Here is a 24,819-nt window from a genome sequence, read left to right on the forward strand (position 1 = left end):
ATCCCAACTTTAGCGTCAATATTGAGAGTCGCTAGATCCCAACTTTAGCGACAATATTGAGAGTCGCTAGATCCAGACTTTAGCGTCAATATAGAGTCGCTAGATCCTAACTTTAGCGTCAATATTGAGTCGCTAGATTCATACTTTAGCGTCAATATTGAGAGTCGTTAGATCCCAACTTTAGCGACAATATTGAATATTGAGAGTCATTACATCCAAAATTCAAACAAACAAAAATGAGAAAGAAAACGAGTTGATTTAAAACTTTATTTACGTTTATATTTACAAGAAATTTGTGACATTTTTTTCTCCACTCACAATCAAACAATCAACAACTTTTTCTCTGATTAAAATAACGAGATAATTAATTAAAAGTTTAATAAAGCTCTACAATAATGTCAAGAAATACTTTAAGAGCAGACATCCAACAGGCGCCATGTTTGTTTACATTCTATACAAGAGCAGACAACTACAAGTCTTAGTTCACCCACACTCCACTATAATTTAATCCACTAGAGTTAGCTCCACTATGGGGATGGTTAGACCACTGGCCCCACCCCAGTCTGTAGACCATAGCCCCACTGCTACCTGGGCAGGTGCACGTTGTGTACGTGTACCTGGTCAAGTTTCCCACCCACTGCCTGTCCACCCATTGACCTACAGAGACCTGCTTAGAACAGCCATGAGGATGTGACAATATAATGGTCAGCTTGTCCACATCTCTACGACTCTTGTATTTGTCCTCTACTTTATCCCATAGATCATCAAACCGCCTCACCATCTCCTCCAGTTTATCAGCTACATCTACGTCATGTGTCACACAATACAACCAACAGGAGTCTCCCTCAGTGTTTGACCCACCCACCTTCCACCCATAAATCTTGACCACTGGACTTTTATCATCATCAAACCACAACCTACAGCTGGACTGTCTCGCCTCTCTTGAATCAAAAACCACATGTCTGGCTGTCACAACATCAACCTCCCACCACACTTTGCTGCGTGTGTCCGAGTGGTCACATTCAGGACATGGACAAGTTCTGTAGGTCCTGAGTGTCTGGTCCATCCCCTCTGTGTACTTGGTCACATACCACACCCTCCCAGTCCCTGTCCTCAGTGAGTTCTGTCCCCTGGTGTTGTAGCAAGGATATAGATCTTTAGTGTCAGGTACAAATTCTGGTCTGTCTGGACTGGTCAACTTAACGGCTATCCTGACAGTTAGGTCAGCCAGGGCTTTTGTGAGGTCATACACATCGTTGTCATGGTAACCAGAAGGAAAATGTTCAAGACTTAACTGATTTACAGGTACAAACTTTTTATGGCCAGGATTTTTCTCACATTTCGCCAGGTGTGTGTGTAGGTCTACCTCACCTTGACCTTCAAGACATTCTTGTACTTCATGTGTACCTGTACAGGTAAACAAAACAATTTTATTACTGTAAACATTTTATTAGCTGCTAAACTTTGACAAACATAAAACATAAAAACTATCTACAACATCCAACTGTCACAACCATCTCAACCATCACCATCTTAAGATACTCATCCATTAAACATTTCAAACTGCAGAATGTTCCAACATAAGGACTTCATCAGCACAAAACATTTGAAGCATTAGGACCAATTTTTCCCAAAACAAATGGACATTACCTGTAAAATATGTTGAGATGTCCTCTCCACTGGCGATACTGTTATGGTCATCTAGACTATCCTCACCACTGGCCATACTGTTGTGGTCACCTAGACTATCCTCTCCACTGGCCATACTGTTGTGGTCATTTAGACCTCGTGTAGTTGTTGATGAGTTACCCATCTGTAAAGAAATTATGGTGATCAGATTAAATGGCTTATGGTTTGTTATGGTTTTTAAGATTCAAAACTACACAATTTAATGAAAATATAATTTGTAGAGACAGAAACCCTAACTGAAAATCTTAATCAATAAAATAGCAATTTATATCAATAAAATAAATAAAGACAGCCATTGGCCATTCAAGAGAAACACAATCCTACATGCTGGTCAGATTTAGAAGATAATGGTTAAATAGCCACTGGTCAATGATGTGGAAAACAATACAGCATGAGGGTCATCTTTAGAAGATTATGGTTAAATACATTCTTAGACCAACATACAAGATATAATGGAGCTGACCTTTGAACTCCCCACTTGACTTTAAGTCATCACCAGACAGCACACACCACTATGGAAGATCCTTCAGGCTCTGGAGAGAGAAATAAAATTATAGTGGAACTTTCATTAGCATAGAACTACAGAATGACAACATTTATGATGGAACTGTTATTAGCAGTATAACTACAGAATGACAACTTCTTCTTCTTCAATAATTATTAGTGTTGAAGGGGATCGAGATTTATCTGCCAGTGGGTTTGAACTCGAGACTTTGTTCGAATTTATCAACCATGAGCTTTTTTTGCCGACTCGACCACGCCTCCAACACAATTAATCGTTACGTGTCAACTGGTTATGCGCCATTGACTCCGATTTCAGCCTGCTTTTCTTTTAGGATTTGCTTCCATAGCCTTTGTCCAGGAATGACAACATTTATGATGGAACTGTCATTAGCATAGAACTACAGAATGACAACATTTATGATGAAACTGTCATTAGCATAGAACTACAGAATGCCAACATTTATGATGAATTACAAACAATTAAAGAAGAACACAACATGTTTCTTATAATTGTGATGTAACCTGAAGATGTCAAACGTTTGCAACACAGGGGAGAAATGTTTGTATCTAGATCTAACTGGAAATTAAGGTAAAAGTTATAGGCCTAGATGGAAAGTAATTTAGAGAAATATATTAATTGTATTCATGTTAATTCATCTCTTAACAATTGCATCAGCTTTGCTACTGATTCATAATAAGCCCTGATTATGTTAGGAATTTTAAGTTTCATTTATCATACAATAATTTACACAAGGTTTTTTGCTCTAAGATATCACTGAATAGTTTTTAGTTTCCTAGCAATTTTAAATTACACTAATGCCTAATTAGTAGTAATTAGGCTGTTACTAGTTATAGAACAGGGTCCACTATTTAAAGACCTGAAATAAAAGAAAATTAATATAAATTTTATAGGCTGATGGTGTTAAAGTTACAGTAATAGTTTTTACAACTTTTTTTTTACAACACAATAAATATAATAGATCTTTCTAGATTCTAGTCTAGATCTAGATTTAGTCTAGTACTGTAGGTTTTTTTTTTATGTTAGCTTAATTTCTGGCATTTTTGTTTTATTTAAGGCTAGTGTTGTAAAAGTTTAAACTGCTACAAATTTAAAGCTAGAAATCAAATCTAGATACTAGATCTAGTACTAAGTACTAGATACTAGATAGATCTAGGACACTAGATAATTAGATATAAATATAGATCTAGAAACTAGGAGATTCGTCCTAATTCTAGAGTAGGCTATATTCACAAAAGCTGAATGAAATCTTTATCATAATTCTCTCCATGTTTAAACTTAAAAGGCATGATTGAAATTAGTAATTAGAACTAGAATCTAGATTCTAGATCTAGATCTAGATACAGATCTAGTATAGATATTAGGTAATCTATCGCTTTAGCGTAATCAATTCGGCCGTCACTAGTAATGTAGGGATAAGGTAACTATCAAATATGGCTTAGATGTGAATATATTTTTGCATATTTTACTAAAATACTAAAGATAATTGAATATTAAACCACATTTAAGGTTTAAATCAATAAAAATGTCATGAAATTAAGGTTTAACATCGATGTTCCAGATACTAAATTTGCTATTAAAAACAGCGGCCATCTTAAGAAAATATTATTTTGAGTCATTTCCCTTTAATTTCTATTTGTATGGAAATGTATTGATGTTTGCTATTAAATACGTTAGTCTTGTGTTTAAATACAAAGCATGCGTTTTTTTTTTTTAATTCTGCCCTTTAAACAATTTAATTGACTGACAATAAACATCAGTTCTAGAATTATTATTATGAGATGCAATTTTTACACATTAAGATACTCCCTATTTTTATAGAGCTACCACTACATATCTAATGTTTATTTAAATATTAGTTTGAGTTAATTCTTATTGTTTGTGTTATTGTTTGTTTGCTATTTTCATGTAATATTTTCATGCTTTTTTTCCTTTAATTAGTGATTTAATCATAAATGACGTCCCGTTTTTTGACCTTTCTTCACCTTAACCCCCCCCCCCCCTCATTTTCGCCGTTACGAAATAGTCGTAATGTCGAAAATTACCTTTTTGCCCTGCCTGTTAAAAAGTCAAGCCATAATTCTAATGAAAACGATATATTCAGCATTTTTGTATTTGGCGAAATACATAACGTTTCACGTTTCTTACCCCTCCCATTTCCCGCGTAAAACGTCGTCTGAAAACCAGTTACTCCACCCCTTAAGTGTGCGATGTCATTTATGGTAGATGTCAAGTCCTATATACATTTTGAATAACCTTTGTTGTCAAAATGTTGATACCAAATACCCAAAATGAGTTATATGGTGTTATCCATAAACGATGTCACATATGCTATGCTAATGTGCCGTCAACTTACGCAGGGTGGTCCGGGGGGGGGGGGGGGGATGCGTGACGTCTATTTTGGAATCTTCTTTAAAGCTGTGCTCAATGAAATTGAGGAACATAAAGCGTTCGTTTTCATGCATACATTTGTTCATAACGAATGATCATAACTATTGCATGCCTGTTGTCCTAAGCGGTGTTTAACAACCTGAGCACATCATCCCCGCCAAAAAGGGCCTGCCACTAAATGCCTACCGACGAAAATAAGCCGCACTATATTGACTCCAAATGAAATAACTTCTGACAATAAGGCTCAAACCAAGTAGCTCCTGTCAACAATATTCGACAAGAGTCCAAGACACCATTAAGTGCCGCACCAGGTGACAATCGACCTCGCTACGCCACTGAGCTAATGTAAAGCCACAGCTCAGTATTGGCTTAAATTTAACATAAAATAGTGTTAGCAGTGGACAGCCTCTAAGACTGTGCATTAGGAGTACGGCCGTCGGCAAAACGCCAGAGTCCGACGATATCTGAACATCAATTTTGTCTTTTATGAAGTGCGGAGCACCTTTAGCTTAAGACCTGAGCTTGGCCCCTGTTTTGAGTGGAGCTTAATGGACAGACGTTTATAGGTGGGACCGGGAGCCTAAATGCATTTACCGAAGCGGCTGTGTCACGGGCATTTTAGAGCCTAACATCTCAGGGCAGCATGTTGCAGAAATTAAAAGCACGTGAATTTGTATAGTAGAGGGAGAACATCATGCCACTGTAATAAATTAAACACCAATATAATTCACCGAACTAAAGTCATTTAGATCTATTCGTCAGGCTAAATGTCGCTAGTCTCATCGTCATAGTCATTTAGTGCCTGTTTTGATTTTTTTTTTAATTACGCGGTATCTCTTTCTTAAACATTAGCCTAATGACAAATGACGTCACACGCGCCGCGAACTTTGTGACGTTGTGCTTATTGGGGGATGAAACGGCGTGGTTTAGAAAAATGACGTATTTCTTTTTTTTTAAGTGATAGATTCTAATTTTCCTACGAACTATAGGTTCATCTAGTTTTTTTTTTCTAGAGGGAGATATCACTATATTGTGATGGGGGGGGGGGGATTTATATATAATCTCAATATATTCTGATCTACTACTATTCATACGGCAACCATTATACTCGTGAGGAGGACGGGAATCACTCTTATGTTCCGCAGACACTAATTAACAATGTCAACAACTTCGTTTATGAAATAACATGTACTTTATTAACACACACTTATAGATCATTTGTACAATATCAAAAAATACGTCCGTCTTCTACTATATCTAACCCCCAACTAACTTCACTGCTGCGTCTTACGTCATCGGTACATTGTCGCACCATGCTCACGTCACACTCACGCCACACAAATTTTATTGAACACGCGCACAATACTCTCGCACCAAATCGTCTGCTGTCAAGTTCGTACCGTCCTATGGTAACCTCTACTCGTCTAGTCTAATTCTATATATCTACGCTATGACATATATAGTGGGTGGTTTTTTGTTGTTGTAATAATGTGTGGTGGGGAGGGGTAAACATTGACTACTGAAGAAATAAAAAAACTGAAGGAAAAAAAAAACCAAAAAAAAAAAACCATGTGGTATTCAAATGTAACTAATTAAAATTTGAACCTATTTTAAAAAACACAATAATCTTAATTCAGAAAAGGTGTAGGCCTAAGACTAATGTCTACAGAAAAAAAAACAACTAGGCTTAATTAAATGGATCGCCCATAAATGACGTCATACTTTTCCCGACGATTTCCCTCTCACCCAATAGTTACTAAAAGCAAGATGATGATTTAATATCATATCGCAGTTCTACTATACCCGAACCCTTAATCACAATTTCTAACGAACACGAATATATTCTTCATCATTTTTGAAAAAATATTTTACACCGTCCCATATTTTGAGTCCAACGTCATTTATGAAGAATATGGTCCGGACGACCTAATAATTGACAAGTTAATCAGTACAAAAGGGTTTAATAAATGTTGGACCTCCCAAAAGTCTTTGAGATCTTGGATGTACATACATACATAGCCTTAATTTCAATTGAAATTAAAGATAAGAAGACGGCCCTCTGTCCCACTTTTATTAAACAAGACAGCTATGTATATTCAACAAAAAAATCAACACAATATACATACGAATAGACATGTGTATCAAGGGAAACTACTCTAAATTTTATTTGGAAAGATGGCCGCTGTTTTTATCTGCTAATATTTATCTCAAACACCTTGTTTAAAGTTAGTTTCATGATATTTTAAATTGTTTTGGTCAGTGATTGTTATATTAAATCAATTATCTGTTATGTTTTGCAACATTTGAATTAAATTATACTTATTTTAAATAATTTTTAAACAAATATATTCATCAGTTACCTCTCCCGCACATTTCTACTGCAGCCGAATTGATTACGCTAAAACGATAGATTACCTAGATATTATATACTATTATACTAAATCAGGGGTCTCCAAACTTTTTAGTCAGAGGGCCGCATTAGCTATCAAATTTCAGTTCGACGGCCAATTTCTTCCAAGCATGTCTTTGATTTTTCTGTCCAAATTTCGTCATCATCACCAACAAAAGATTTTTCCTTAGACAAAAACATCTCCGCGGGCCGGATGAGAGGACTTCGCGGGCCGTAGTTTGGAGACCCCTGTACTAAATAATAACCATAAATATAGTATAGGATTAGAATAGTTTACTATTACTATAGATCTAGAAGCTAGTCTAGATAGATGTGTATACACATTAATGATTAATTTGTACATTGCATTAAAACACACTATATTATATCACGCAGTCTCGACCCTGACTTTCAATTCATCGCTAGGCCTAGCAGAAATGAAGATCGGCTTTCGATGGCCAGAACAGTTTAAACTTTTATTGCCGTAAGCACATTTAAAGAAGCCAAAAATAAAATTTAGTAGCAGTTCTACAATATCACTATCAAGTATCAGAGACAGTAACATTAAATAAATAGATCTAAATTTGAAAAATAAGAAGTGGCGTTTGACTTTTGGAAATGGGACGACGCCACTCCAGTCCCTAGGCCGTCCTTACGAGTTTGTCAACTTTAATAATGTGTTATGTGGTTAAAAAAAAACTATAGGCCTACTATTTGAAACAGTGTTTCCTCTCGAGTTTTTTTTCTCCGAGGGAGGCACTAGAAATTTTAGAGGGGGGGGGGGGGAGCAGTGTTTCTTCCAGACTTTTTTCTCCGGGGGGCACTTACCCCCCCCCCCCCCCCTCGGAGAGATGCCTGGAAAAAACTCTGGGGGGGGGGGGGAGGATGCAGAAACTCGTAAAATATACATATTCTCCATATATATTCTACTTCGTTAGGGGGGGGTTATTATTCAGTAGCTAATTTAATACTATTGTTAAAATACATCTCTTCTAATGATAATTTTTAAAAACAATTTGGATTTGCTTCTATAACCTAAGGCAGTTGTGGGCCTAATTGTTTGACTCTGGAGTTGTCTCCCCTTGATTGTTTACTGTCCCCAGTAACGCCTACGGTTTAAAAAAAATATTGTCCAAGATTATTTAAATGATTAAAAACGAAATGTATTTACCTTGAATTTGATACGAATTTCAATTATCAAAATTAATCGATAGCCTAGAAAATGATTTGTGAAAAAAAATGCCTTGGATTTTAAATGGCTACGACGATACGACGGATACTGTGGGGTAATTTTAACCCTTTATTTACGGAATTATGTTCTGAATGAGATTTTTACTTAAACAATGTGTTACTATATTGCTTTTGGCACATTCAAAGCATATATCGAAGGAAATTTCATTTCATAAATTTTTAATGGCCCAAACAGATATTGGTACTTATAAGTACCGTCAGTAAACTAGGACATTTTTTTCAAAAAATTTTTTTTTACAAAACAGGAACAAACGATACAATTTATTAACTAATAACATGGCAATCATTATAACAATCACTTTTTGTAATTTTCACACATAAATACAGCACAAAAGAATATTTTGAGTACGATTTTTACTGGATTTTCTATCGGAACACATCTTAGACCTCAAACACAGCAAAAGTAGTCGACATGTCATGCTCCCTCAATCTTGTCTGTGGTCTTTCTGGTGTAGCAACGGTTGCCGGAATGAACATGATTTTGCTGGAAGCTTCCAATAGCTAGTACAATGAGCCGCATTAACAAACAAAAGCCTAGTCATTCAGCACGCAACTACAAGTAATACTAGTATAATTGTACCCTACTAGAATGTTATGACAAGTCTACACTACAGTGCAAAGTTCATAAATAGAAGTGAGCTCAATGTGTTTAGGATAGCCGTAGTGGCCTACTCCTTTCTGTTTACTGATTAAAATTTACCATATTGATCTATACTATATGCAGAAGTATGGACTATTACTAGCCTACATGTATACATTACGTATATGCTTGTTTTTTGTAGGCAAGTCAGTTTAGTGCAGTAAATATAACTAACAAATGAAATCTTACAACTAGAACTAGGCTTTGGTATACAAATGAAGTAAACTAAACCTTGTAAACGAGCCTGCAACTGATACCTTTATTCTTGTTATTTTTTACTACTAGAAATTAACATGTAATTACAATATTTCTTAGGTAAACCATATGCTAAACTTCTTATAAATGTGTAAATATCATTTTTTGAGTACATTTCGATAATTAATTATCAAGACAATAATTATGTAACTCCACATAAAAAATCTGCCATTTTCTAAAAATCCTAAAAATATGACCGTGTGCCCTGACGGTACTTATAAGTCCACTTGTAAACATCGATCTAATACAAAGACAATTTGATAAAAATTGTATAACTAGAAGTTAAATGCGTTTGCCTGACTATTGAAATTGCCAATAAAAAATATTTGGGGTTGAAAACTTGAAAAATAAGGTAAAACAAAGGGAAATCAAGAACGTATGTGAGAAATGTACAGAAAAATTGTGAACTACCGATATAGCAAGACATTGAAAATGGCGCCACACCAGTAATTTTCAAAAAACATTGATACCTCCGACTACCGGCGACTCAGGGGAGATAATACTATTAATTACTTCAATAATTTTTAAAATTTGTATTAAATTAAAAATAATACAGGCATTTAATTAAAGTGGTACTTATAAGTACCGTCAGTAGATAAAGGGTTAAAGGACTGTTGTTGTGACGCGATTCAATGTACAGTAGAAATGTGTTGTCTGCTAGATTTATTCCCATTCAAATACACACGGCAAAATGGGTGGGCTTAGTTAGTTGTTATCTCGATAAAGTTATTTTTGGAAGGTTTTTTAAACTCCATATTATTTTTAATTAATGAAAATAATTTAGTAGGACGTAATATATAATTTTCTATAGTTCAGAATATTAAATACTGTAATTAAAGTTTTGCCTACTGTATATGATTCTGCTCGATATTCTCAGCGATTAGACCCAAAATGTACAAATGGCAGGATTGTATCAAGCACTTTTCGTCAATTATTAAAACGAGATCAGTATTGTTGAATAATACGCAGAAATAACGATAAAAAGAATTAGGTCAAACGACAGACTACATAGAGCCTCATGTACACGGGTGTTTGAATTCGGAACTACTCAGTTTAGCAGCAATATGCTTTACTGGCCCAACAAACGAATCTGTGACTGACCAGACAAACGAATCTGTGACTGACCAGACAAACGAATCTGTGACTGGCCAGACAAACGAATCTGTGACTGGCCTGTCTTTATATCTATGTCACCTTGCCATATAAAATCCTATGGGACAACATTCCCAACATTGGGAACTAACAAATTATCGACCCCCCCCCCCCCCCCACGGCACTAACAAACCTGGTCACAGGTCAGCCTACAGGCTAGTTTTGTCACGCCGAGTCTGTCTGTTGTTCACTCCCCGTGGTAATCGTATTATTCTGTCTAGCAAATGCTTTTGAGGTTCCTCCAATTTAATTTTACATCCTATAAAGCTTATATTCAAATGTGGAGCTTACAGTACAATAAATCCCCCAAATTATAATCTTGGCATTAACATAATTTAAATGACAAAATTAAATAATGTCTATGGATATGGATCACCTCATTCTGAAATATTTTAGTCTAAATAAGTTACCGGAAGTATAAACTAAATCGCGTTTGTGAGTATAAAACATACATAATTAACACTTTGAAAAAAGATATAATAGCTGATTATTTCCAAAATATTTTTTTTATTAAGAACAATTTTCTGATTTGTAAAACTTTAATGTCCTTATATAAAACTTATATTCAATATTTTATTCCGTCTATGATATTCAAAACATTTCTAATAACTTAAATAGTAGGCTATGTAAATACATGTCTTCTGTCTTTGTTGTAATTCGATTATTAAGTATTTAATATGTATTTATAGTAATTATATATATATCATCATATTGCATTTACTTCTAATTAACTTGAAAATTAAAAGAATAATTTTTGCAAGTTTGTCAATTTGGCAAACCTTACATTCAGTAGGTATCGGCGTTTTCTTTTATAAGCTACCATCGATTCTGTTACTACGCATCGCCTACTGAGTAATGAGTGTAAAAACAAAAAGAATTATTTGTAAGCAATTTTCAAAACATTTTATTACTGATATATAAACTTCAATTTCAGTTTTATTTAATGGAACATTAATTAAAATAAAGTGTTTTTTATTTAAGTACATTTTGCACATCTTACAAATGGCGGGAAAATATATCAATTACTTTATCGATATGTTATGAGTATCGACTTCGAATCCTCGGGAATTGTTTAGACTAAATACCGATACATTTAGTATCGTCGTCTTTTGTGAGAAAAAAAATATAATTTTCCATTTGTGAAAATAGAAATAGTAATTATATTAACCAAAGTACCGATTATCAAACCTAGCGATGCAAGGTTAATTAATTGTAATTTCAGCAATCATTGGAGGTGATCCATTGACTTACTGGAAATTTAATACAGAGAAATTATTTGCTTGAATGAAACTACTTAAAATATCGTGGCTAAACTCTTAAACAATAATTTAAATGTAAATAATTACCGATAAAATTATATAATTAACAAAGCCCTTAATAACTACCTAATAAAGTTCAACTAGTAGAATTATATCATCAACAACGCACACACCAGTTGTGTAACGAAGTCTTCTTCTTCTTCGTTCTTAATTTTTTGTATTGGAATGGATCGAGCATACATATTTCCTATACACTCAATATGTTATTACATATTAGCTTTTAGAAACGAGCAATGAATGTGTAATTTGACAACATTTGAACAAAATGGAGGTCATTTTACCTCTACAAATAGAATGTCTGCAGAACTATACCTTTAAGGTTGCTTTAAAGTAAAAAAATAAACCTTTTCCGTGTTGTAATTTTTACATGTTTTTTTTCTCTTAGAAATTACGAATTACCTACTTTCCATCTACATCTTCTATTTTTTGAATTAACAGAGTATATTTTTCAATTGCTCAAATAAAATATATATTTACATTTTTAATAAAAATATTATATATAAGGACAGTTTTTAAGAAGCCGAATTCAACTTTAAACATTATTGAACGACATCACTGCACGAGCCTGCTGCGCATAAAAAAAAACAGATGTGTTATAGTTTGTTATTTGCAAAGTTTAAAGCGTTATCTTAGCTTTTGGCTATAGCTTTAATGATGTAGCTTTTTGTTATTTCTATTAGGTTGCAATTCTATTATTATCTATCTAATTCGATAATACAGGCGATAAATAGGCTTAAAATTCGACTCTAAATATTTAAGATTACACAATAAATAGCTTAGTTTTTTTACTTTTTTACTAAAATGTTTCAGGCTTTTAAATATTTCACACTAGTCTTTCCTTATTAACTATGGAAAAGGGTTAAATTAGGATATAATTTAATTAAAATTTAATTAAAAATAGATTTGAGCCATTTGTAAGTTCTGCGTTATGTCGATTCGATTGGAAAAAATCGATTCTAGGTTTAAGATTACTAAACTCTATTATTAAACTGTATTATTAAACTCAATTATTAAACTCTATTAAAGATTTAAGATTACACAATAAATAAATGAGATTTTTACTGAACTATATCAGGCATTAAATATTCTACACTACCCTTTTTTACAAGCTTTTATTTAACTTCCTCTGTAGTCAGTCGTCAGTCTGTAGTCAGTCTAGATCGAAACGCCGGAGCGAAATTACAGGTACTTCTAACTGACAAATGCGGTTCGTGTGTGTGTGTGTGTTTGTGTGTGTGTAATCACAATAACTTGGGTACCGTTACAGCAAGGTTGATAAAATTGATTTAATATCATATATAAGTATTTGATCGAATTTATAGATATGTTTTAACTTGTCAGCGATTTCCGATAACCTGAAGTGGAACTTTTTCTACTATCAATTTTTCAAATGCCTATAACTTCAGTACTATTTCAGATAGATAAATAAACTTTCACATGTAGGTAAAAGATCTAATTTTCTGCCTTTTTTTAAATTTTGAAAAAGTTCCGTTGACTGGAAGTAGTAATTTACGCTATTTCCGTTTTCTCAAAAAAAAAAACACATATGAATTTATAAAGAACTGATAATATTCCGCACTATTCTAAACGTTTTGTTTGGCGTTCTCATGGTGCAAAATTCTTTTTTCTACGCGATTCTATTATATTTTTAAAATTAAAAAATATATAAAAATTGATTATTAATATTGTCTATATCCCGAGTTGTATCCCGCCTAGTGTTATATAAGAAAATTCGAGAAAGTTTAGGGAAGATCACTTATACTTTATGTGGCCTACACGTGGTATTTTATAAACAAGTATATATTTTGATTACATCATTTCAGAGCAAATTTAAAACTGAATTCCTAAGGAAGTCTGTATCAAGTAATAAAGCTGATCCAGAAACAAGTAGCGTTGCTTATTTTGTCTATCAGGGTCAGCTTGTAAACACTCTAAACCTCAGAGGGTGACCCTAACACCTTATCTCCACTGAGGTGGTGTTACAATAGAAACATGGCACTGTTTCTGCACAACTCGTCCTCTCTCTCGGTCGAGTCTTAAATAATAAATTTCAATAGCAGATACACAATATAACAATTGCCCTACCCCCGGGGAAATTTCATGTGCTTCTCTTATCTCCCATAGAGCATAATGTCTAAACGTATGGGATGGAATGAATTAACTCACAATTTAATTCTAAGTTTTAATAAGTGCAACACATTCATGACACTTTAATTACCCTTACACGTAGCTCCATTAGAGTTTTGTCAGTAGCAGAGCCGTAGCGAGGCGGGGCGTTGGGTGAGGGCCGCACCGAGTGACACCATTTAGGGTGCTAAGACCAAGGAAAACAATTGCCAAATGTACATAAGAAACAAAATTCCTTTTTTAGCCAATTCAATTAATAATTAGTTAAAAAATATAGTCTTTTAAGTACAAATTGACAATTATTACAAAGAGGTTGGGATGACACCATTATTTGAACATGCTAACTTTAGAGAAAACATTGCTACATCTACATATATTATTGACCGACTATACATAATTATCGTTACTATTACGTCTGTAGCAATTATAGCTTTAAACATACACGTACGCTTTTGTTGCATATATTTAAATTATAATTCTATGTAGGTCGATATACACTCTCACACACACAGATATATGTATCTCAAATCACTTCTTCCTAATCCTCGACTGAATGGAACAACTCTAACACGAATTGGATGCTCCCTCGAAATGGATGCAGGGGCACTATCCACCCAAGCCTCTTCTACTCGTCAGCTTTAGTAGTGTATACATTTATATAATGATGCATGGACGAACAAACAAACAGACAGAGAGATAGACAGAGAGATGGCTGGTGGGATGGATGGATAGATGCATGGATGGATAAATAGAAAACGAGAGTTTCTAAATCCTTATTTTAGCGTCAATACTGAGAGTTGCTTCTACCAAAATGGGTAAAAATAAAAAAGAGTTTAAAAATGCATTTTTGTACGATTGTTTATTCGGATTTATATTTACAAATAATTTTGACACAGAAATCTTTCTTTTACTCTTAATCAAACAAACATTTTTATCAAAATAACCATATTGGTTTACATTCTATACAAGAGCAGACAACTACAAGTCTCTGTCCACCCACACCCCACTGTAATTTAATCCACCAGAGTTAGCTCCACTGTGGGGATGACCAAAAGACCAGTAACACCCCAATCTGTAGACCACAGCCCCACTGCTACCTGGACAGGTAGAAGTTGTGTACGTGTACCTGGTTCCGTCCTGTCGCACCACCTGCCTGTCGACCCAGTGACCTACAGAGACCTGCTTAGAACAGCCATGGGGATGTGACACTATAATGGTCAGCTTGTCCACATCTCCTCTACTTTTGTATTTGTCACTTACTTTATCACGCAGAACATTAAACTGCCTTACCATCTCCTCCAGTTTATCAGCTACATCTACGTCATGTGTCACACAATAAAACCTACACCAATCTCTGTCTATGTAAGAACCACCCACCTTCCACCCACAAATCTTGACCACTGGACTTTTATCATCATCAAACCACAACCTACAGCTGGACTGTCTTGCCTCACTCTCATCAAAAACCACATGTGTAGCTGTCCACACACCAACCTCCCACCACACTTTACTGGGCGTATCCGAGTGGTCACATTCAGGACATGGACAAGTTCTGTGGCCGTACATTCCCTCTGTGTACTTGGTCACCTGACACACCCTCCCAGTCCCTGTCCTCAGTGAGTTCTGTCCCCTGGTGTTGTAGCAAGGATATGGATCTTCACTGCCTGGTGCAAAATCTGGTCTGTCTGGACTGGTAAATTTAACGGCTATCCTGACAGTTAGGTCAGCAATGGCTTTTGTGAGGTCATACACATCGTTGTCTTGGTAACCGAGAAAATGCTCAACGTTTAATTGATTTAAAGGTACAAAATCTTTATGTCCAGGATTTTTTTTGCAATTTGTTACGTGTGTGTGTAGATCTATCTCACATTGACCTTCAAGACATTCTTGTACTTCATGTGTACCTACAAAGTTAAACAAAACAATTTAATTACTGTAAACATTTCATTAACTGTTAAAGTTAGACAGAATTAAAACAAGGTACTTACCTAAAACCTCCAACGGTCACAACCATCTCAACCACCACCATATTACGATACTCATCCAGTAAACTACAGAATGTTCCAACATTAGCACTAAACATTTATGCATGCAGGTAGACACCTTTTTAATATATTTGCAAACAAACGAAAATTACCTGTAAAATACAATGAGATGTCCTCTCCATTGGCCATACTGTTTTGGTCATCTAGACTATCCTCTAAACTGGCCATACTGTTGTGGTCATCTAGACTATCCAAGTTAATTCTTGTTAAATAAACCACAACTCAAAGATTGACACATTGTCTACATCAGCATTAAACCATGGCTGTACACTTGATTAAGTTAAAAGATAATTAACAAACTTACCTGTAACTTGATGTGGCAGATCTCTACTGGCCTTTACTGTAGTCTTATGGTCATCTGTGGCAGCTGTTTGGTTGAAATAACCTTGACCTTCACATCACATTCAGCAGCCAAGAGTTACTCTGTAATAGTTAAAATATTTTGACTTTTTAAATAAAGAAGTTTATATGGTAGCTTGACAAGTCATCCACAAGTGTTTCTTTACAAACTACAAAACAATAGCCTTTGGTCAATGATATGGCTAACAGAATTCAGTATGATGGTCAACTTTAGAAGATTATGGTTAAATACATTTTTAGACCAACATGCAAGATAGAGTGAAACTGACATTTCAATTCCACATTTGATTTACAGACAAAATCAGACAGCATACACCACTATGGAAGATCTATTAGGCTTTAGAGATAGAGATAAAATTGTTACACTGTCATTAGCATAGAACTACAAAGTGACAACATTGATGTTTCTTATTGTTTTGAGCCTACCAGAAATGTATACTCTCGCTGGTATATCTCTGGGTGTCGTCAGGGTGTACAAGCTGCTCAGACATAACTGCCCAGCAAAAAATAAACACATCACAGCAGATCACAGTATTACGGCGCTTCACTACCACTGGTGAAATGAGACACGACGCGAATTCTTTTGGATGGTTGTAGACTGATGATTTGCGAAACTAAAAGATTACCAGACAACAAAAACTCTCTATGAACTCGTTTCTAATGTCTAGGGTAAAAACACGAAGACCTTCTGCAACTAATAATACTTTTAATCAAATCATAACCTGTTAATTTGTATAAATGTCCAAATAATAAACATTCTGTAAAATAATAGGCATATACAAATAATGAAAGACCCAACTTACGAGTTAAAGAATAACACACTGAAACTACTAACACTGGGTAAGGTACTTAAGTAATCAACACAACTTACTAAATTTTAAATTGAGGCACAGAAAAATACTGAATGCACAGGTAATTAGGGAAAAATGCTGCTTAACTTATGAGATACAACATGGCGTCGTACATGGCATTCTCTCTCTGTAAATGTCTGGTCATCTGCCACAAGAGAGGACAAATCCTGATATTTATGTGGCCCCAGAATTATGGGATTTCCACCTCAAAGTTAAAAGACTATTGGGTAGGAAGTCGACAAATTACGAATCAACCAATCGAAATTATTGGTGAATTTCATCACATTGCGTGATGGGAAATTTCTCTGAATTGCACCACAGACCACTCAAGGACAATTAAATAATCTTTGTTGAAATTACCCTCTGTTTTTCCAATAAAATACAAAGATTATATAGGGAAATACGACTGGTCAGTTTTTACCCATTTCCCGATTTTTCCCAGACATGGCGAGTTTTTGTTCCACCCCTAGGCGTTCTCCTACCACCTCACAAAATTTCAAGGGGGGTCGTGGGGCAAACTTTTTTTCTTAATATAGCCCATATAAGTCGCTTGTCAGGCGAGGCCAGTTTTGACCCTTCTTCATGGACTTGTTGGCCAACCGGCACTGGCTCTCGTGTTCTTTTGCCCCAAGGCAGACAAATGCCAAATTTGAAGCGCCTACGGCACCTGGAAGTACCCTGTCGGGCACTTGACTACTTTGCTTTATATATATATAGACTAGGAATACTGCCTAGCTTCGCTAAGGTTTTCATAAAACATATAACAATTTGAATGCTTAATTAATTAGGGATTGGCTGATTTGTGGAGTGCTTATGTTTATTAAACAGTAATGCTAATTTTAGAGTCATTAATGGAATGTTCGAAATCTATTAATCAAAAAGGTAATTAGAACTACAAAGGTTCCCTAAATAGTTTAACTTAAAATTTATATTATATTGACTTTCAAAATGAATTTCTATAATTTAATTAGGATAATACTTTAATTTATAACACAAACCTTACTCAAATGAACGCTATACTTCGTCATTTTCTGTTTGTGTTTAAAATAGTATAAAATAGTTTTTTAAAAATAATATTTTGAAATGTTACCTTATTTGTAAATTGAACGAATGGCATAGTATTTGCTTACTTTTTGCTATGCTTATATAAAGAAATACAACATCTGGACATATTTAACAACTGAAATGTGTGTGTTTTTTTCTGACGGGAATAAAGTTATGTTTTGTTACTCTCCAGGGTCGGATTACGACCTCACAAAATATCAGGGGGATCGTTCGGCATTTTTTTATATAGCTTATGTACGGAGAATGTCACTCATGGTCACTTTTTAGACCTCGTCGAGGGCTTTGAGTCAATCCGACATCTTGACCATTCGGCATAGCCATTTACCTATGAGCATGCAAACAATTAGCCAAAAGTATCGAGGTTAAGTACCCTAAAATCTTTGTTGAAATCACCCTCTGTTTTTCCCATAAAATACAAAGATTATATTGGGAAAAATGACTGGTTAGTTTTGACCCATTTCCCGATTTTTCCCGGACATGGCGAGTTTTTTGTGATACCCAGTAGCGTACGCAGGGGGGAGCAGGGGGAGTGGCCGCTCCCCCTCTGGCATCTTAGCAAAGTGGCGCCTTTTTGGAAACTTTTTAAATTCAAAGTTTTAAACACTGATATTTGTTAAAAAAAAAAATTTTTGGTCGGCACATCTATGTAAATCACAAGATTTCTTTTCATGTAGCAATTAAGAATTATTGTACTAGTCTAGTAGTGTCTACGTTTCCAACACGTATTAACAGCTGCATCAGTTTGCCATTCTAAAAATAACCATTACGATGCATTGCAATGTTTAAAAAACCTCTACGATATTACCACTTGGCAAGAGGGGTGTTAAGTTTAAGGCAACTGTATAATGTATTTGCTTAAGAATAATTGAATTAGAAAATAGTATACATAAAACTTCACACATAATTACTTTATATATATACAGTTTGAATCGAACCCCGAACTGATCTGTTAAGTACATGTAGAAAAACGCGTAATGATGTACCAAAGTACATTGCCGCCAGAAAATTAGCTTTTTGAACCTAAAACTCTGGGAATATTGTTTTTGCAATTACCAGTAAAAAGGTGTGTTATCAATACAGTGATTTAAACCATTAGAACACAAAGAAGCAGTAGTTAATTAAAATATATGATCTGAACTAAAACACCGATGTTTAGTTAAATGTAGGCTCTTACTCCGAATGTTTTACTAATATATCGAAAGCGTGTTTTTATACCAATTCTGATTTTAAAAACTTTCATTATGCTGTAATACTTTAGCATTTATGAGGACGGTATATTAAATTCTGATTATAGACAAAAACATTTTGTACACACGAATAGTGTTAAACAATCTTATTATATTCTAAAGTAATTTTTTATTTGTTTTGAAATTTATAATTAAATGTGTAGATATATACATATTTATATTAAGAGAGTGATTATTTCCCCTATTTCACTTGTCTTAAATAATTTCCCAGGAATTATTATGTAAGAAATTTTTTTACAAGAATTACAAAACAGATTGTTACGTTCATTGTTTTTGGTTGTAGTATATATATATATATATATATATATATATATATATATATATATATATATATATATATATATATATATATATATATATATATATATATATATATATATATATATATATATATACATATATATATATATACATATATATATATATATATATATATATATATATATATATATATATAAATATATATATATATATATATATATATATATATATATATATATATATATATATATATATATATATATCTACTAGGCATACTGCCTAGCTTCGCTTAGGTTTTCAAAACAGTTTAGAAATTGAATGATTAATTTATAGGTGGTTGGCTGTTATGTTAAATGCTTTTTTTTTTTTTTTTTGATCAAAAATGTTTTTTATTTTTCTTATTTATCTTCATTCGAGGATGCATACAAAATAAACTGCATTCAACAAAACATGAAAAACAAACCAGTCACGCTTACTAAATGTAGTGCACAGATATTAAGCAAGAACTTTAAAAAGTGAAAAATATTAGGTTCTAAAACTGTATCCTATCCTAATCCTTGAAATTTAACTTATGCATTCTTGTTTTAAACTCTTATAGTACAATCTGTATGAATGTTTAAAAATGTATGCTGTTATGTTAAATGCTTAGGGCCTAAATTTATACAGTGAGGTATTTTTTTGTACCCATAAATTGATGGAATATTCGCAAACTTATTACTCGCAAGGTTATTAAAACTAAAAGGGCTTTCATAAAAAATTATCAACCAAATATTATATTAAATTACTTTTGCAATTAATTTCACAATTTCAATACAATAAAAAACTTAATTTATAACAAAATATCCATTTTAAATAATGCTATACTTTATGAGTTTTAATTTTTCTTAAAAAGAGTATACAAAATATTAAACAATTGTTACATTAAAAAGTTACCTCCCCTGCTCATAGACCAAATGACCAAATCTCGTATAATGAGAATTTTACTCGCAGTTATTTTTAGCCCTCTTCGAGGGCTTTGATGCTGACCAACAGTTTTTCCATTCGGCCCAGTCATCTATAGAGGTGTATGCAAAAAATTAGCCAGTTATACAAAGAGTAAGTACCCTAAAATTTGCGTAGAATTTACCCTGTTTTCCCCATAAAATACAAAGATTATATAGGGAAATACAACTGGTCAGTTTTGACCCCTTTATAAAGTTTTCACACATATGCCGAGTTTTTTGTGACACCCCAAAGCGTTCTCCTACCACCTCACAAAATTTCAAGGGGGGTCGTCGGAGGAAATTTTTGTTCGTAATAGAGCTCATATAAAGAGAATTTCACTCGTGGTCACATTTTAGCCCTCGTCGATGGCTTTGAGTCAAACCGACAGTTTTCCCTAAAGGTCAATCCATTGTCCTAAGAGTATGCAAAACATTAGCCAGATATACTGAGTTTAAGTACCCTAAAATCTGCGTTGAAATGACCCTCTGTTTTTCTCATAAAATACAAAGATTATGTAGGGAAATACAACTGGTCAGTTTTGACCCCTTTACGAAGTTTTCCCAGATATGCCGAGTTTTTTTGTGACACCCCAAGGCGTTCTCCTACCACCTCACAAAATTTCAAGGGGGGTCGTCGGAGGTAATTTTTTTCGTAATATAGCCCATATAAGGCGCCGGTCAGTCGAGGTCAGTTTTGGCCCCCTCACCATAGATTTTTCGGCCAACCGTCACAGGCCCTCGTGTTCTATCGCCCCAAGGCACCATCGTGCCGAATTTGACGCGCCTGTGGCGCCGGGAAGTGCCCTGTCGGGCACCTGACCACTTTGCTTTATATATATAGATATATATATATTTGTTTAGATCAGTGGTTCCCAACCTTTTTCGAGTGGCGACCCCCTTTTATAAAAAGTAAGTGACCCGCGACCCCCATAGAATTAAAAAGCCGAAATTAGTATGGAAATTAATAAGCACTAAAATAAGATTTTCTAGTAGACTTTCAATATGAACTGCTCTTGATAACTGTTTTAATAGCATGAGTAAATTGCATACTATTCACTAAACCTTCGTGGTTAACTTTTTAATTAATTTTTTTTGTTAACGCCAACCTATGTCATTATAATTATCTTAATTTTGTTTTTAATCGAAGAATAGTGTTGAAAATATATTCTCGAAAAGTCAATCAATTTTACGTTTGGGTGTGAATTGTGAATACTACACCAAAATTGTGTCTGCAGTTTTTCAATTTTCAGCTTACTCGGAATCATTCTACAAATCAAAGAATTCATCTTGTAATTCATCGTGATAAAAATGTCCCAAGATTATCACGGAAAGTGATAATATTCGTTCATTTTCCCTGAAGCTTCAGGTTATGCTTATGTTGATGTTCGAACACATCTGCTAGGTATGATACTCTCTCCAACCACTCTATGTCTTGTTTCCTTTGCATTTCCAAGATCAATTTGATTTCAGATTTCAATTCAAAAACACGATTCACAACAATTCGTTTGACAGCCAGCGCACTGTAGTATAGAAGAGCAGAACCTCGTGATCTTTATTCAGCTCTTTGCTCAGTTCTTTGAAGGCTCCAGATTTTATATAATTTACGACTTATACTAGCAATGGAGTCTTGATGGCGATTGGTGAGGGCAGTGGTTAGTGAGCTAAATCTTTTCTGCTTTATGAAAGCCCCATTTTGACCTAAACATAGATGGTGCACCATCCGTACAAACATAAGAGCGCCGACATAAGAGCGCACTAATTTCCCGACAAAAGAGCGCCGACATAAGAGCGCAAACTAAAAATCGAAAAACCATAAACAACATCGTTCAGCATTTTCATCCGTCCTCGGCAGCCATCTTTCTTGCAGCATCTCCATGTCGTACTTCCATCAGCATTTGCTCTGTCCGGTCTATATATGTAGCCTTCGACCAATATAATAACCTTCCCTTTCTGTAATTCGATCTTCTCCATGTTACTTGGGTTAGAAATATTTTCAAACTGCATTCATAACATATTAACCATAATATATAAATAAAGACGTTGTTCTCTCGCCGATTGTTTAATTAAAACAAATGTTAACCGTGTCATATTCGTTTAGCGTATAACATGTGTTTTTTTAATTGACTGCGCTCTTATGTCGGCGCTCTTTTGTCTGCGCTCTTTTGTCGGGCTCTTATGTCGGCGCTCTTTTGTCTGCGCTCTTATGTCGGCGCTCTTTTGTCGTGCGCTCTTTTGACGGGTCACCGTTATTTAACATCTACGGACATGTCTGCTATAAGCCGCTGAATAGTATTATTAGGCAGAGATATTTGTTGCATCTTTACTGCACTGGAATCCCCAAGAATTAACTTCACCATCTTCAACATGCAGGGTTTGATGAGATTTTCTCTTGTTGTGTTTTTTTTTTTTTGCTTGGCATTTTCTGTCGCGACTTCATGTGATGCTTGCACTAATGCTGTGTTTCCTTAGTGAAAACTTCCTGTTCGATCAAGTCTCTGACGTTTGCAACTAGCTTCATGCCGACGAAAGAACTCCATATCTTTTTTAGTATTTTTCGAATGACTCGTCTCAAATGACGTTTTAGTTTTGAAGATTTCATAAACTCGTGACTGAGAACAACTTTGTACAGTACGCTTTGCTTCTCCTCTATTCCCTTTCCAGTGATGTTAGTAAAGCCGAATTTCAAAAATTCTTCTAAATATTTGTTTTGTTTCAAATTACTAAGGTTACTGGCGACCCCCCAGAAAGCCCTTCGCGACCCCCAGGGGGGTCGCGACCCCCAGGTTGGGAACCCGTGGTTTAGATTGATACAATTTTTGTTTTGTCGGCCTACATTGTGTGTTTTTTATTATTTCTTCAGAGTGCTACTTTCAATTTATTATACATTTATTTTACATTTATTTTACATTTATTTTTAATGACATACAGCTAGTAATTATATATATATATATATATATATATATATATATATATATATATATATATATATATATATATATATATATGTATATATATATATATATATATAATACAACTATATAGAACGTGTTAAAAATTCGGCACCTTTTTTTATCTTTTCGCTCACCCTACAACGAAAACCTGGATACGCATCTGGTGATACCCCTAGATGTTCTCCTACCACCTCACAAAATTTCAAAGGGGGTCGTCGGGCAAAAGTTTTTTTCGTAATAGAGCTCATATAAAGAAAATTTCACTCGCGGTCACTTTTTAGCCCTCGTCGAGGGCTTTGAGTAAAACCGTCCGGTTTGCTCTACGGCCTAGCCATTTACCTAAGAGCATGTAAAAAATTAGCCTGATGTGCTAAAACATTATTTTAAATTAATATTTAATCCAAGTCAATATCAAATATGTATATTACGTGATTAGATGTCTTGCTTGAATTATTAAATTATCATGTCATTATTTCTATAAAAATAAATAAGCTGCTCTATATCTTAGTCTTAAATCCCGAAATAAAATCATCACGTCATCAATATTTACTGAAACAGACACATGTAGACACCCGCCTAAAACCTCATTATTTTAGTTTCTATTTGTTTACTATAGAAGTAGGTTAAAAACAAGCAACTTTACAATAATTTGAGAATGGCTGCTCACATTTATTGACGTCTGCTGATGTTTAACAAGCAACAATTTAGTTGTAGATCATTTTAACATATTAGATCTATGTACTGAAGAATTGTAAGGGACCCGTAAGTCTCAAGTTCGAATCCGATTTCAAGTCAGTAAACCATACTTGATTGATACTAAGTTATGGCGGGTACCTAACTCATTTTAGGTTAAGTAAAGGCGGCTGGGCATAGTGCTTACAACCCTATCTTCACATGTCGAGCTCACAAAAACAACGGAACTTTACTGCTTTAATTATTACTGAAGAATTTTAAAAGCTTTTTATTTCTTTTATAGTCGCTCTATTTATTAAGTGTAAACATGCGTATTACATTTTATTCTACAGGTGATGTAGACATGTATTCGACGTAATTTCGGTTTGTGCACCTCGTATGTTATTTCATCACGATCTGGACTTATACATACCTCACGTTTACGACTTTGGTTAATAATAAATGTTTTGTGGCGAGTCTAGACACATCATACATGTAAAAAATAATGGGTCAACATAAGTTACAGCAAAACGCATAAACAACAACTAACATAAAACACACGTGATCGATCTACTTGTTTAGCTGAGGATTTAGGCCAACGACTTTTCATCCCGCACACCTCGAAAAAAATGGTGGCCGGAAAGAACC

The 24,819-nt window shown here is 34.4% G+C and overlaps 2 protein-coding genes across 2 annotated transcripts; both read right to left on the reverse strand.

Moving 5' to 3' along the window:
• Positions 1-478: 478 nt before the first annotated feature.
• Positions 479-7,406, reverse strand: LOC131938842 (uncharacterized). Its single transcript, XM_059297065.1, has 5 exons — positions 7,396-7,406; positions 2,153-2,222; positions 1,651-1,813; positions 1,372-1,407; positions 479-1,333 (listed from the first exon to the last, which is right to left on the reverse strand). Exons 3-5 carry the CDS (start codon positions 1,699-1,701, stop codon positions 479-481), a joined length of 942 nt encoding a protein of 313 aa, XP_059153048.1. The 5' UTR covers positions 1,702-1,813; positions 2,153-2,222; positions 7,396-7,406.
• A 7,287-nt stretch (positions 7,407-14,693) lies between these two features.
• Positions 14,694-15,976, reverse strand: LOC131938867 (uncharacterized). Its single transcript, XM_059297091.1, has 2 exons — positions 15,874-15,976; positions 14,694-15,640 (listed from the first exon to the last, which is right to left on the reverse strand). The coding sequence occupies exons 1-2, from the start codon at positions 15,947-15,949 to the stop codon at positions 14,715-14,717; spliced, it is 1,002 nt and encodes a 333-aa protein (XP_059153074.1). The 5' UTR covers positions 15,950-15,976; the 3' UTR covers positions 14,694-14,714.
• Positions 15,977-24,819: the final 8,843 nt, after the last annotated feature.

This window comes from Physella acuta, unplaced genomic scaffold, assembly GCF_028476545.2.
Source record: "Physella acuta isolate Inbredline_101_S28 unplaced genomic scaffold, ASM2847654v3 ptg000258l, whole genome shotgun sequence".
Taxonomy (NCBI): Eukaryota; Metazoa; Mollusca; class Gastropoda; family Physidae; genus Physella; species Physella acuta.

Excerpts from the sequence above, each read along its gene's own strand:
- LOC131938842 (XM_059297065.1), bottom strand. The coding sequence starts at position 1,701 with ATGACCATAACAGTATCGCCAGTGGAGAGGACATCTCAACATATTTTA. Across the intron at positions 1,408-1,650 it reads CATCTCAACATATTTTACAG|GTACACATGAAGTACAAGAA; the intron begins GTAATGTCCATT and ends TTACCTGTACAG. Across the intron at positions 1,334-1,371 it reads AGAATGTCTTGAAGGTCAAG|AAAAATCCTGGCCATAAAAA; the intron begins GTGAGGTAGACC and ends GCGAAATGTGAG.
- LOC131938867 (XM_059297091.1), bottom strand. The coding sequence starts at position 15,949 with ATGGCCAGTTTAGAGGATAGTCTAGATGACCAAAACAGTATGGCCAAT. Across the intron at positions 15,641-15,873 it reads CATCTCATTGTATTTTACAG|GTACACATGAAGTACAAGAA; the intron begins GTAATTTTCGTT and ends TTAACTTTGTAG.